The sequence below is a fragment of the Bos indicus x Bos taurus genome, chromosome 23 (assembly GCF_003369695.1).
Source record: "Bos indicus x Bos taurus breed Angus x Brahman F1 hybrid chromosome 23, Bos_hybrid_MaternalHap_v2.0, whole genome shotgun sequence".
Lineage (NCBI taxonomy): Eukaryota > Metazoa > Chordata > Mammalia > Artiodactyla > Bovidae > Bos > Bos indicus x Bos taurus.
The window spans coordinates 20,978,376-20,993,232 of record NC_040098.1 but is presented as its reverse complement, the minus strand read 5'-3'; the positions used below and the strand labels follow the sequence as shown (position 1 = coordinate 20,993,232).

General features: G+C 41.5%; 1 protein-coding gene across 5 annotated transcripts in view; it reads left to right on the top strand.

Moving 5' to 3' along the window:
- Window positions 1-14,857, top strand: part of PLA2G7 (phospholipase A2 group VII) — a 38,194-nt gene that overhangs the window by 21,383 nt on the left and 1,954 nt on the right. For all 5 annotated transcript variants that reach the window (XM_027524549.1, XM_027524551.1, XM_027524547.1 and 2 more), the window contains 8 exons: window positions 1,058-1,179; window positions 1,630-1,774; window positions 3,766-3,859; window positions 6,346-6,414; window positions 7,101-7,227; window positions 8,238-8,351; window positions 9,656-9,747; window positions 11,088-11,258. In XM_027524549.1, coding sequence (XP_027380350.1) covers window positions 1,058-1,179; window positions 1,630-1,774; window positions 3,766-3,859; window positions 6,346-6,414; window positions 7,101-7,227; window positions 8,238-8,351; window positions 9,656-9,747; window positions 11,088-11,258 — 934 coding nt within the window. The remainder of the gene's footprint in view (window positions 1-1,057; window positions 1,180-1,629; window positions 1,775-3,765; window positions 3,860-6,345; window positions 6,415-7,100; window positions 7,228-8,237; window positions 8,352-9,655; window positions 9,748-11,087; window positions 11,259-14,857) is intronic.

The following is a 14,857-nucleotide window of genomic DNA, read 5'->3' as shown; positions in this document are numbered from 1 at the left end:
TACAGGGGAAAAGAAGAAGAGTAGGAAGCAATGGACCTTTAGATCATCGAGGGTTTTTCTCACAGTGCCCAGGAACTTGGGGTTTAACTTGTACACCTATGAATCTCTCTGAGTTTCAATCCCCCAGTAGAGAAAAGAAGCCACCCCACACTGGAAGGCATTGTGGATTTAAATATAACCTACAAACTGCCTTCCAGAAAGATTCCAATACATGCTCTCTTCAAGGAAAAACAACTGGTGGAAGGAAGGCATTGAAGGATTTGAAGACTTGCCTGGTGAGGTTCATACTTTAAATCCTTCCAGAAACTGTGTGAAGGATACAGTCGAAGGGGTCAGGATCCAAGGTGAACAGGATGTTCAGGAGAGATGGTGACTGTCTGGTCAAAAGCACTGAAGGTGTAAGCGAGACAGGGGAGCTAGCAGAGCAGAGACATACTGGAGAGAGAATGTGATGCTAAAAACAAATGTTAGAAGTTGGAACTTGGTTGGATGTAGATGGCAGGGAAGAAACAGTTAGGAGAGTAGCATGATTCCTAGATTTCTGACCTGGGATCCCCAGGTTATGGAATTCTGGAGTTGCAGGCTGTGTTGTTGGAGGGTGAAGTGGGGGAGTTGGGAGACAGTCATGTACTTTCACTCTGGACCATGGGCTTTGCTGTTCCTGTGGGAAGGTTGTCAGATGCAGATATCCAGTGGGAAGATGTGAGCCCAAATCTGAAATATCAGGTAAAGTTCATGTTTAGGAAAAACAGATTTAGGGAGTGGTCTTTAATATGCTCTGGATAGGAGTAGCAGGTAAGGGCAAAGCTACAAGGATTAGGAGGTGATGATGATCTTAAGCATCTCAGGAGAAGGGGGATGTCGACTGCCATCTTTTTCCTCACCCAGTTCTTCACATGCAGAGGGTCTTCAATAACTATTTGTGTATTTTACTAGTTAGTGAAGAAATGAAGGCCAGAAACTATGGGTGGTCATTTGATTCCCTCCAAGTTTCTTGGCATAATCAAGTCTGGGGAGTCATGGATAACAAGCGAAATAATATTGACCTGTTTTCCAGCATGGGTCAGTAAGATACAAGCTCTGATGGCTGCCGCAAACATTGGTCAATCTAAAATCCCCAGAGGAAATGGATCTTATTCCGTCGGTTGTACAGACTTGATGTTTGATTACACTAATAAGGTAATATTTTAATACCATTTATCCTTATATTCTAATATTGACTGTGGCTATGGTCCATAAGAAGGTTTTGAAAACTGACCCTGCTCTCACCTGAGAATGACTTATTTTGTCATTGGTATGATTTCATGGCAAGCCTTTGGCTGGTGATGCCATTCCTCAGGTCACTGCTGTCTTCAGATTAATTTATCCATAAACTCAGTTTTCCTCCCTTCTCTAATGTCTGAAACCAGGCTGCTCATACTTTCATTTCATTCAAAGAGCATTTTTTTCTCTTTCTATTCCTTTTGACTATATTCAGTCACCATGGCAACTTATCAAAAAAAGCTCTCTGGACCTCTTCAGGCACAATAGAGGTATTTGGGTCCCCACTAACTAAATATGCAAAACAGCTGTTGGAATAGGTTTGAGAAGCAACTTGACTAAAAGCACATTCATGTCTTTCCTCTACAGGGCACCTTCTTGCGTTTGTATTATCCATCTCAAGATGATGATCACTCCGACACCCTTTGGATCCCAAACAAAGAATATTTTTTGGGTCTTAGTAAATTTCTTGGAACACACTGGCTTGTGGGCAAAATTATGGGCTTATTCTTTGGTAAGATTTCTGTTGATCCTGCTTTGTAAGCTCTAGACTATAAGGAAAGCTTGAAAACAGCAAGAGTTTCAGGCAGTTAAAGATCAAAGTAGATTGTCTCCAGTCTAAACATCTCCTAAGATGACAAAGTATTACTTAAAAGACCAGGTGACTATCAGAGAATCAAGGGTTCTTGTTTTGTCTGTTCTGAATATGACAGGGTGGGTGGAGGGAATGAAGGTATCAGACTTTCAGACAGGCTCCAACATCTTTCTATGGGTGGTCAGATTTTGCCTTCTTCCATTCTCTGTGGGGTCAATAATGTGATGAGAACAGCAATCGGGCTGGTGTGACCTCTCCCTTCTATGCTATGTGCTGAAGTGTATTTTACAGTTGGGCAAAGAGAGAAAGAAGGCAGAAGCCACCTTACCTCTCCATATCCTAAACCAAGGAGTGAAAGCTAATTTCTTATTTATCATAAATGAGGAACTCCACTCTCATTCCCATAACCACCCCCAAGGGGCCAGCCTCTCTCACTAAGACAATTGATGTGCATTCATCACTTAGTATGTCTACATTTCATTAATATTGGCTTTTGTCCTTTATCTGTTCACCAGATACTACTCTTGACCTGGTGTTAACTACATCTTCAAATTTCCCCCTCAAAACTACCTACACCTTTTGGCATTCGTTTTAAACGTCTCCTTGGAGTTTTCTTAATAGCCCACTTTATATGAGAAATGATGAACATAATTACACATCTTTATGATGCTGAATCAGAGAAGGCAATGGCACCCCACTCCAATACTCTTGCCTGGAAAATCCCATGGACAGAGGAGCCTAGAAGGCTGAAGCCCATGGGGTCACTGAGGTCAGACACGACTGAGCAACTTCACTTTCACTTTTCACTTTCATGCATTGGAGAAGGAAATGGCAACCCACTCCAGTGTTCTTGCCTGGAGAATCCCAGGGACGGGGGAGCCTGGCAGGCTGCCATCTATGGGGTCTCACAGAGTCGGACACGACTGAAGTGACTTAGCAGCAGCAGCAGCATGATGCTGAATAGTTTATAGGTCACTGCTATAGCAATCTTTACATTCGGTTTCTGTGGGCACATCTCCACTGTGTTGATGAGAAAGTGGAACACAAATAATTGATGATAATGATGACCATAATAAGTGAGAAGTGAAGGAAAAGACCACGGCCTCCATTCTGAGCCCTTAACTATGTGACTGGATAGGTGTGCTTTACATATTGTTGTTGTTCAGTCGCTAAGTCGTGTCTGACTCTTCGCGACCCCATGGCCTGCAGCACGCCAGGCTTCCCTGTCCTCCACTGTTCCCGGAATTTGCCCAAGTTCATGTCAGTTGAGTCAGTGATGCTATCTACATATATTCCCACTTAAATATGATTCTCACCAACCCCCCATGAGAGAGCTATATTTTCCGTCACTTTACTGAAGAAGACTCTGAGGCTCAGAGAGTTCTCTTGACCTGCACAAGGTCAGCAGCAACTCAGTGGCAGAACTTCATCCAAAGCCACATCTGAGGGTGAAGGCTAAGGTCTCCCTATCTTTCTCTTGACCTTGATTAAATTAGAGTGGGAGGAGTTTCCCATTTGAAGATTCTGAATCTCAGTTTAATGCTCCTGAGGTTTACTTGTTTGGTTTCAGAATATTCCCTTTGAAGTTTTGCCAAGATCTGTGATTGATGATAAGGAGCAGCCTTCCTGAATACACCTCTCAGTAGGAAATGTCTCACCTCAAGTTCAGAGCTGACAGTGAGAACTGATAATTCATGATCCTATGGTCTTAAGAAAAAAAACAAGTGGTTCATGCCCATGCTTGGTGGTATTTAGTAGGAGACTTTTTTTTTTTACATGAATTTACTATTGATGCATAAAAGAATAAATTCCATGGGTCAGGTTTTTATACTCAGGAGATGTAGGTTAAATTAACCAGCGATATTCAAGTCAGAAAAAGACACTAATTATCACCTCCCACTGCTCTCTAGGTTCAATGACAACTCCTGCAGCCTGGAATGCACATCTGAGGACTGGGGAAAAATACCCACTAATTATTTTTTCTCATGGTCTTGGAGCATTCAGGTAAAGTGTCAAGAGGCTGAACAATTTTAGCCTCCAGGGATCAATGACTGAATGCATTCCCCCTAAAAAAAAATAGGGGGACAGCAGATTTTGGAGTGTCAGGCTGGTCCGAGTCCTGGGAGGACTTGGAGTTCCTTCAGAATTAGCTGTGATCTACTTACTAATCAGTCCTTAGCCTTGTCTTTTCCTGCCGCCAGCCCATGGAGACCAGCCTCACAACAGAGGAGAGGGGCGGTTGCAATTTGGGTGGTTGTCTTTCTATATAACAGTATTTACACTCTCAAAATCATTCACTGTATTAGTTCAGGTTCTCCAAGAAATAGACACCATGATTAGATTAGCTGTGAAAGGCATGTATTGGGAAATGCCCATGAAGGATAGAAGGGAAGGAACAGGGAAGATGGGGAGAGATTTCAGCCTATGATGCAGGCTGGACAGTTGAGAAGGAGATGGGAAACAGAAGGACTGGGTATGAAGGGTATGAATGTGGTACAGTTCTAAGAAAAACTGGGCCAGGCTGATGGAGGTAGAGCTTGACCAAGACTTGCTCATCAGAGTCCTGCATCTCATAGGAAGGGACCTATGGTAAACACACACCATGTCCTGTCACTGGAACCAACCTACAGGAAGTCTTGCTTTACTTGGATCCACTGGGGCAGGAGCTGGGTGGGCTCTTTAGTCAACTATGGTCTCTGGATCATGACAGGTAGCATGTTTTCATGGCTACCACCCCATCTACTTTTTTTCAACATTTTCTCAACTCCCTTCCCATCTTCTGCCTCAGGTTTGTAAGAATTTTAGAAAAGGAAAAGTGGCTTTTAGCTGGTAAAAAAAATCAGGTAGCATCTGCAATGAGAAATTTTCACTTGTTTAATTGTAGCCCAACTGGTTATTTGATTCCTATGAGACCAACGATTGGCATCTTAGACTCTGAGGACCACATTCAGCCTGCATCTGTGTATACGGTTTTATTGAAACACCAGCCACACTCATTTACTTTCCCCATTGTCTCTTCTAGTCTTGTGCTACAGCGGCAGAACTGAGTCTGATACAAATAACATAAGGCCCACAGAGCTGGAAGCAATTACTCTCTGGCTTTTTACAGAAAAGGTTTTGCTGATCCCTGTACTAGATGATTTTCCCTTCCTGAGATGGCCTTCCATCATCAGGAGTGGAAAACATGATACTCGCCGACCTCCTTTTTGTTCTTTAAGGCCATTTACTCTGGAATACATAAAAGGCAGGAGTTCCCTTTTGATCCAGTGGTTAAGACTTTGCCTTCAAATCCTGGGGGTGCAAGTTCAATCCCTGGTCAGGGAGTTAGGATCCCACACGCCTCGTGAACCAAACCAAACCAAACAAAAAACAGAGGCAATATTATAATGAATTCAACAAAGACTTTAAAAATGGTTCACATTAAAAAAAAAAAAAGAATACATGATAGGAGAAGAAGATTGTGCAGAACCAAGATGTGGAAGGGATTCTAAATGTAGTTGCTTATTAGCATATGACTCTTCAACCATCTCAGCCTATCTAGTCATTTACCTAACAGCTGACTTGTGTTTGGTATTTCCACTGTTTTAGACATGGTTATAAGCACTGAACATGTGTTAACTTACTAAATCCTTATAATAATCCCACCAGGTCCCAGATGTTATAACATCACCCTTCTGCAGGTAAAGAACCAAGGCAGAGAGAAGATAACGTGATTTATCCCAGGTAGACAGCTAGTAAGTGAAGGAGCCAGGATCCAATAACCTGCGGTGGTCAGAGTGTAGGAACTGTTGTCTTAAGCATCACATTGTACAACCTGCCTATGTTAGTATTTTCTTATCATGACCTAGTAACTGGGACTTCCCTGGTGGTATAGTGGTTAAGGCTCTGTGCTTCCAACAGGGACGTGAGTTCAATCCCTGGCCAGGGAACTAACGTCCCCATGCCACTTGGTGTAGCCAAAAAATGAAAAAAAAAAAAAAAATAACAACAACCAAATAACCTTATAATTATTCTAAAGCCAAGACTTTATTATCTGTCCCCACCGATGAGGACAGGAATGGAGTAATATAAGTATTTAAAGTCATGTAACTGGAAACAGGCAGAGCCAAGATTTAAACTCAGAACTCTCAAAGGCAATATTTATAATCACTGCACCAGTGTTTCTCAGCCTTGGTACCCTGGATGCTTTGGACTGGATCATTTCCTGTTGTGGAGGTAGTCCCGTACATCAGAGAATGGTTTTAGCAGTATCTCTACCCACTGGACGGCAGTAATATACCCCCCACTACTCCTGATAATGAAAATACCTCCAGACATTGTCAAATATCCCCAGAGGACTAAAATCAGCCCCCTTTGAGAACCACAGCCCTATGCTTTACTCCAGGGCACTCCTACAGGGGGATAATTACCATCCAATTCCCAGGTTTTATTTGTGGATCCCTTGTAATTGTGACTGGTAGTTGAATGCTTCTCTCATTTTTGTTTTGAAGGACGATTTATTCTGCTATTGGCATTGACCTGGCATCCCACGGGTTTATAGTTGCTGCTGTAGAACACAGGTACGTCACTTGGTATGTGGCTGAGCTCTACCTTTCTTAAAGGTTTATACAAAGTACTGTTAGAGGGAATTCCTTGGTGGTGCAGTGGTTGGGACCCATTCTCACTGTCGAGGACCTGTGTTCAATGCCTGGTGGGGAACGAAAATCCTATAAGCTGTGCCACTCAGCAGGAAAAAAAAAATACTGATACAGTTGTCAACTATGGTTACCCATGACTGCGAAGAAAAGGAGACTGAATTAGATTGTCATGTATATAAAAAAACAGCTAACATTTCTAGAGTTCGTGTTCATATACCATTATTGAGCTCATCATTGTGTTCATTGAGTGCTATGTTCATATACCATCTCATTTAATCTTCTTAACAATCCTTTAAGATGTTACTATCACTGTTTCAAGGGAGGCAGAATATGAAGCCAAGGAAGGGTAATTTGCCCCAAACTACACAGCTAGTAAGTGGTGGTGCTGGGATCTGATTCGGGAGAGAATGTTCCACTCCAGGGTCTCCCAGAATTGTGAAGACAGAGTGCCTTCTTTACAGGCAACAATGTCTTTTTCTTAGAACTCCCTTGGGGGCCTCTTTGATTTTAAAAAAAATGTAGAGTTGGAAGAAGGGAAGTCAGAAAGAGTCAAGGATGGGAGTGAGGAACATGCGTGATACAAGTCATTGATTCTGTTTGTATTGTAGAGATGGCTCTGCATGCTCGACATACTATTTCAAGGACCAGTCTGCTGTAGAAATAGGCAACAAGTCTTGGCTCTATCTCAGAACCCTGAAGCGAGGAGAGGAGGAGTTTCCTTTACGAAATGAGCAGGTATGTTGAGGAAGAGAAGAGGTGGCATGCCTACACCAAAAGGTGTAGGCGAAATGATGACATTTGTTCATTTAATTATCTTACACTGGGCAGACTGCGCCCCTAGGTCTCCTTACTTCCCATTCCCAAAAGATATGTCAAAAGATTCCCTGTGTGATCAAATTCCCTTAATGAAATATCTGGATCGCAGTAAAAACGAAGACCAACATGAAAATCCTAGGAGATGACTGAATACTCAGAATTCTTTTGTGTTAGAACTAAAGTCTACTTTTCACTGAGGTGATAGAGAATATTATTAAGAGTTCAGGCCTTAGAATGCAACTTTCTTTGTTTGAATCCTGATACCATTACTCTGCAGGTGCAGTGGGCTTGTCTTGGACAAGTTACTTATCCTTTTTGTTTTGTTTCCATGCTTTATCTGTTATGAAATAATGAACATTAACAGTATCTCATATGAGGCTTTGAGGAAGACCAAGTGAATTAAAGCACGTTGTTTTCTACCTGTGCCAAGCTTTATGGCTTCCCAGGTGGCTCAATGGTAAAGAATCCACCTGCAATGCAGGAGACCCGGGTTTGATCCCTGGGTTGGAACCCACTCCAGTATTCTTGCCTGGGACATCCCATGGACGGAGGAGCCTGGTGGGCTACAGTCCTTGGAGTCACAAAAGAGTTGGACACGACTGAGTGAACAACAAGCCAGACTTTATAGTGGGTGCTTTTACATGGATTATTGCACTTAATCCCACCTGCATTTCACTGAGGTGGACATTATTAGACAATAAATGGAAGCCCAGAGAGGTTAAGCAAATCCTCTGAGGTCACACAGTGGGTAAGCAACAGAGCCAGGATTTAGACTAAGCGATAACCACCTTCAAAGCTGGTGCCTGGGTCATTATGTAGGTTGTGTTCTATAGGCAACCAAATTCTTTCCCTGTGTTTCACCCTCTACACAAACTTTAAGTGTTACAGCTTTTTACTTTGTCATGTCCTTCTTACAATCATCCTATTAGTTACGGCAACGAGCAAAGGAATGTTCTCAAGCTCTCAGTTTGATTCTGGACATTGATCACGGGAGGCCAGTGACGAATGTACTAGATTTAGAGTTTGATGTGGAACAGCTGAAGGTGAGCTTAAAAAAAATTCATTTTCCCTTGGCCTGGATGTCTTTGTTGCTCTTATTATTGTCTGTTTTACTGCTGTAATACAAGGTACAACATGATAAAGGGCTGCAAAAAAAAAAAAAAGAGTACTGGGAAAGTATTCCAACAATGAGAAATGCATTAGGTTGAACTACGTGTACATTTGCCACCAGCCACCTTTGATCTACAAAAAAAAAAAAAAATGGTAATTTCGTATGTTCAATATAATATAAACAGTGGAAGTATTGTAATTTCTTGGGCAGCTCCTGCATCTTTTTGAACTTGATCCTGAAACACTGGTCAAAAGTTTTAGACAAAATGTTGGGGTAGGGTGGAAGAACATCACAGTGGATAGTGTGCTTGAAGACTCAGAAGTGTGTGGGGGTGTGGAATACAAGGAAGGGAACAAACTAAGATGATGGTCTGTCCTCTGGAGTATGAGTCATTTGTGTCATTCAACTAGCCACTCCTATCTCCATGGCTTTGGACGTGTGGTCCCCTTGGCCTGACTCCCCGTCCTCCTGACTTAGACCTGCTAAATCATCAACCTAAGTCAGGCATCTCCTTATCCATGAAGCTTGCCTGGACCCCACTGCCCATCTGGACTGGGCTAGCCATCTATCACACATGCTCCTTGGCACCTCCTTACCTCATCTGCATTGTGTATCTGTAACTCCTTCCCCAGTAGACTAGGAACTCATGGGAAATGAACTGCAGTGCCTGGCGCAGAGCAGGTGTTCAATAAATACTCAGAGAATGGACAAAGTCATGAATGTGGAGTGCGGGAGAGGGAGCCATCAGCAATGACATTGATGTTGCAAGTGTGGGTGATGAAGAAAGCCGTGAAGTTCACTTCTTTATTTGAGGTTTTTGTTTGTTTTTCTTTTAGTGCTGAAACCAAAGAAGTTTTTCTATATATATATATATATATATAAAACATATATATGTTTTATAAGTATATATATATATGTTTTATAAGTATATATATATATGTTTTATAAGTATTATATGTATAACATGTTTTTAAATAGAAGTGTTCGTGTGTGTGTGTATATATATATATATATAGAGAGAGAGAGAGAGAGGGAGAGAGAGAGAGAGGCAAGTATGTGTATGTACATATGTGTGGGTGTGTGGGTGCATGTGAGTGTGTATATATTTCTTTTCTAAGAATCAAGGTACTTAACCGTGCCTGTGAAATAATAATCTTGTGATTTACAAAATCTCTGCCTATCCTCTGAACAGCCTGTGAGATATTTATGCATTTATATCATGCTTTTTTCACATAGGACTCTATTGATAGGGATAAAATAGCCATTATTGGACATTCTTTTGGTGGAGCCACAGTTATTCAGACTCTTAGTGAAGACCAGAGATTCAGGTAAGAGAATAAGGCTGAGAGAGAGAATGCTAAGTTATTGGAACAGGGGGAAGTGATAACACATGTGATATTGAATGTATCCAGTTCTTAGTGAGGAAGAGATCTTTTGGAGTTCACAAGTCCATTCTTCTTCCTCCATAAAAACCTTCACATGAATTTTCCTAAACAGAAACATTGACTTTGGCTATTGAAAATTCTCCCCATCTCTGTTTTTCCTCATTATTATTTATCTGTTCAAGGGCTTATCATTTTCATTTGGAAATTTATCTTTATATATACATATTATCTGTGACATAATGATAATAATGTTGTCATCTTATACTATTTTCTAGATTCCCCAATTGGCAGGGCATTAAAAAAAAAAACTGTTTTACATTTAATTTATTGACAGTAATTCACATTTACACTATCTAGCTCCAGGTTTTCATACATGAAATTTTTACTGAGAACATACCACCCACCTCCAAACTTTTATTCTTTGTATCTCAGCTTTGACATCCTTTTTTCTCAGAAGTTGACTCCAATTCTATGTTAGATGGGTAGGGCATTTTTAAATTATTATTTTTTCCATCTTTAAGGTTGAGCATGGGATAAAATTGCATAGCTACTGGAGTGGAAGTCAGGACCCCAGTCTTCTAACTTGAAGGAACATTTTCTTTCTTGAAGCGTTTCATCCCAAGCTGATGAGATCATGTAGAATCGACCATGTAGAAAGTAGACAGGATCACGCGTGAAACTTTAGCTCACATTTCTTAAAAGCTATTTCAACATAAGAAGATCCTCTTCTTTCATCCATTTAGCACATAAAATAGAGTCTCCAAAAGGCCAAGAAACATTGGATAACTTAACTTTAAAAAAAGAAAATGAATTACATTTTCAAATGATATACTCCATATGCTTTTCTTCAACTCTCCCAGGGGAAACATCTTTACACACAAAGGAAAGAGTCTAACTGTTACTCAGAAAGATATAATGATGAGTACATGACAGGGTCCAGAAGAACTAGAAAGACAGGGGCAATAGTGCACAGACTGTATTTTTTCAGACACTCCACAATTTTATAGAATTACTTATTTTAAAATTTATCTTGAAGGATGACAAAAAAATTTTTAACATTTTTAAGGGTTGTAATTCTCAAATGCCTCCTAAAGAAAATAGTGATTTTATTACAAGTTTGCTGCCTTGCAGAGCTAATGATATCCCCTTCCCACACTGAAGGGTAATACCTCTTCTGCCCAGTGAGATCACCCATAACGAACCAGTGAGGTGTTTGTCTCCGAATCCCTGTGATATTAGAAATCCCTGTATGCGGGCAGCATGTAACCAGCCTTCTTCCATAGGTGTGGCATTGCTCTGGATGCATGGATGTTTCCCGTGGGTGATGAAGTATATTCCAGAATTCCTCAACCCCTCTTTTTTATCAACTCGGAACGATTCCAATACCCTTCTAATATCATAAGAATGAAAAAATGCTTCTTACCTGATAGAGAACGAAAAATGATTACAATCAGGTGAGTATCAGTAAGTGACATTACATCATCTGAAACGGAAACCTGAAACTGGGATACACAATCCATTAATATCACTGAGTAGCTAGTCTAGAATTGTTCAGTTTGTCGTTTAGACTTGGAATAAGGGAGACTATTAGGTAATCTCAGTTTCCAAGTGCATTTAGACTTCCTCTTTTTAAAATGTACTTTTTTTGAGTAGTGTTTGTATATATCGTGCATATACTGATAATTAAAATTTGCATCAGGATGCATGCTACTGCTATCTGAATATAAGAGCAGCCTACACATTTTTAGGACTGGGGTAGAACTGTACAAAAAAGATCTTCACGACCCAGATAATCACGATGGTGTGATCACTCATCTAGAGCCAGACATCCTTGAATGTGAAGTCAAGTGGGCCTTAGGAAGCATAAGGAACAAAGCTAGTGGATGTGATGGAATTCCAGCTGAGCTATTTCAAATCCTGAAAGATGATGCTGTGAAAGTGCTGCACTCAATATGCCAGCAAATTTGGAAAACTCAGCAGTGGCCACAGGACTGGAAAAGGTCAGTTTTCATTCCAATCCCAAAGAAAGGCAATGCAAAAGAATGCTCAAACTATCGCACAATTGCACTCATCTCACATGCTAGTAAAGTAATGCTCAAAATTCTCCAAGCCAGGCTTCAGCAATACGTGAACCATGAACTTCCTGATATACAAGCTGGTTTTAGAAAAGGCAGAGGAACCAGAGATCAAATTGCCAACATCTGCTGGATCATCGACAAAGCAAGAGAGTTCCAGAAAAACATCTATTTCTGCTTTATTGACTATGCCAAAGCCTTTGACTGTGTGGATCACAATAAACTGTGGAAAATTCTGAAAGAGATGGGAATACCAGACCACCTGACCTGCTTCTTGAGACATCTGTATGCAGGTCAGGAAGCAACAGTTAGAACTGGACATGGAACAACAGACTGGTTCCAAACAGGAAAAGGAGTACGTCAAGGCTGTATATTGTCACCCTGCTTATTTAACTTCTATGCAGAGTACATCATGAGAAATGCTGGGCTGGAAGAAGCACAAGCTGGAATCAAGATTGCCGGGAGAAATATCAATAACCTCAGCTATGCAGATGACACCACCCTTATGGCAGAAAGTGAAGAGGAACTAAAAAGCCTCTTGATGAAAGTAAAAGTGGAGAGTGAAAAATTTGGCTTAAAGCTCAACATTCAGAAAATGAAGATCATGGCATCTGGTCCCATCACTTCATGGGAAATAGATGGGGAAACAGTAGAAACAGTGTCAGACTTTATCTTTTTGGGCTCCAAAATCACTGCAGATGGTGACTGCAGCCAGGAAATTAAAAGACGCTTATTTCTTGGAAGGAAAGTTATGACCAACCTAGAGAGCGTATTCAAAAGCAGAGACATTACTTTGCCAACAAAGGTCCATCTAGTCAAGGCTATGGTTTTTCCTGTGGTCATGTATGGATGTGAGAGTTGGACTGTGAAGAAGGCTGAGCGCCGAAGAATTGCTGCTTTTGAACTGTGGTGTTGGAGAAGACTCTTGAGAGTCCCTTGGACTGCAAGGAGATCCAACCAGTCCATTCTGAAGGAGATCAGCCCTGGGATTTCTTTGGAAGGAATGATGCTAAAGCTGAAACTCCAGTACTTTGGCCACCTTATGTGAAGAATTGACTCATTGGAAAAGACTCTGATGCTGGGAGGGATTGAGGGCAGGAGGAGAAGGGGACGACAGAGGATGAGATGGCTGGATGGCATCACTGACTCAATGGACGTGAGTCTGAGTGAACTCTGGGAGTTGGTGATGGACAGGGAGGCCTGGCGTGCTGCGATTCATGGGGTCACAAAGAGTCGGACATGACTGAGTGACTGAACTGAACTGAACTGAGGGGGAAGTATTCCATCATTAGGCTTGGCTTAGAACATTTTTTTTTTTTAAGTAAGATGATCTGCTGAGACCTGCTGTGTGTTTACTCGTTTGGTAAGTATATGAATTTATTAATTTCCAAAGCTATAATGGGATCCCTTTGAGAGTTGACAATATACTTATATCATGGATAAAAAAGAATTCCCATAGGGTTTTGAACTCATAGTGAGATGTTACAAAAACTGGGCTTCTACTTCTGTCTGAAACCTGATTTACTTAGAAGGGCAGAGAAGAGGCGCCAGGAAGTAAACACACACCGTAAAGGCAATAAACACTCTGGAGACAGAACGGAGGGATCTTTTCTAAGTGAAAGTGAAAGTGTTAGTTGCTCAATAGTGTCTGACTCTTGTGACCGCAAGGACTGTAGATCACCAGGCTCCTCTGTCCATGGAATTCTCCAGGCTAGAATACTGGAGTGGGTAGCCGTTCCCTTCTCCAGAGGATCTTCTCAACCCAGGAATCAAACCTGGATCTGCCCTTTGCAGGCAGATTCTTTACAGTCTTTGAGCCACCAAGTAAGGTGCTCATAAAAGGCTGCTTAGAAGAAATGGTGGTACAGTTGGGTCTTAAAGAATCAAAAGACTTTAGATAGATGGTGAGAAAGGACCCAGATATTTAAGGTAAGGAGGTCAATTTAGCTTATTGGTATATGCAAGTCTATTTAATTCTAAAACAGAAATAGTAGAAAATACTCAACCTTCCTTATTAGGCTATCACTCTCTCTGTTTTTTCCCTTCTCTGCTTCCCTGTCCTGACTTCTGTTTACTCTGACTTCTGCAATCTGTCTTCCTGACCTTGGCAGTGAGCTGAAGCTGGCCCCACTAAGGATACAGATGGCCCCGTTGCTATTGGCAGTGTCAGCCCTTCTCTCTGCATCCCTCCCACCTGTGGACTACCCCTATTTCTCCTCCCTTGGGCACCACAACTCCATTCTCTTGCGCTTCTCACATCCTGTAGATGGCTCCCTTCTTTTCTCCTCTACATGCTCCTTCTCTTCAGGCCCTCTCTCCACTGCGGGTGGCATTCAGGGTTCTGCTTTCAGCTGTCTCGTGGCCCTGACTCTGTTTACCTCCTACTTTTGACTCAAAGTTTGGATTGGGATGTGGGAAACACTGAGCAGAGTTCTGGGCTCTAGTTTGAGTAGAGATAAATAATAGGGGTTTGCTTAAAAGTAGCAAAGAAAAGAGGAAGAATGACATTGGGTGGGGCTGGAAAGGTATTTTTTGTTCTGTTTTTTACATTTTCTTGGCTGCACCACATAACATGCGGGATCTTAGTTCCCAGATCAAACTCACGCCCCTTGCATTGGAAGCAGGGTGCCTTAACCACTGGACCACCAGGGGAGTCCCTGGAACGGGTGTGTTTTAACCTTTAGATATATGTGTCTGGTCACAAATTGGAAAAGTACAGAATTTGTATTCAACGTATTATCAGTGAAATCTATGGAGGAGCTGAGACTGCAAAGTGAGAAAAGAATTGGTCTGAAAATAGAATCTTGAGGATTTAGGGGATGAACCAGTGAAGAACAGAATAGTTCAGGCAGAGGAGGAAAAGATGTGATGTCAAGGAAATAAAGCGGGGGAAAAATGCAAGAAAATCAAATGTCAAATGCCCAGAGATGGTAAAAACTATGCATTAAAAGTGGCTGTTCTATTTGATGTTTGAAAGT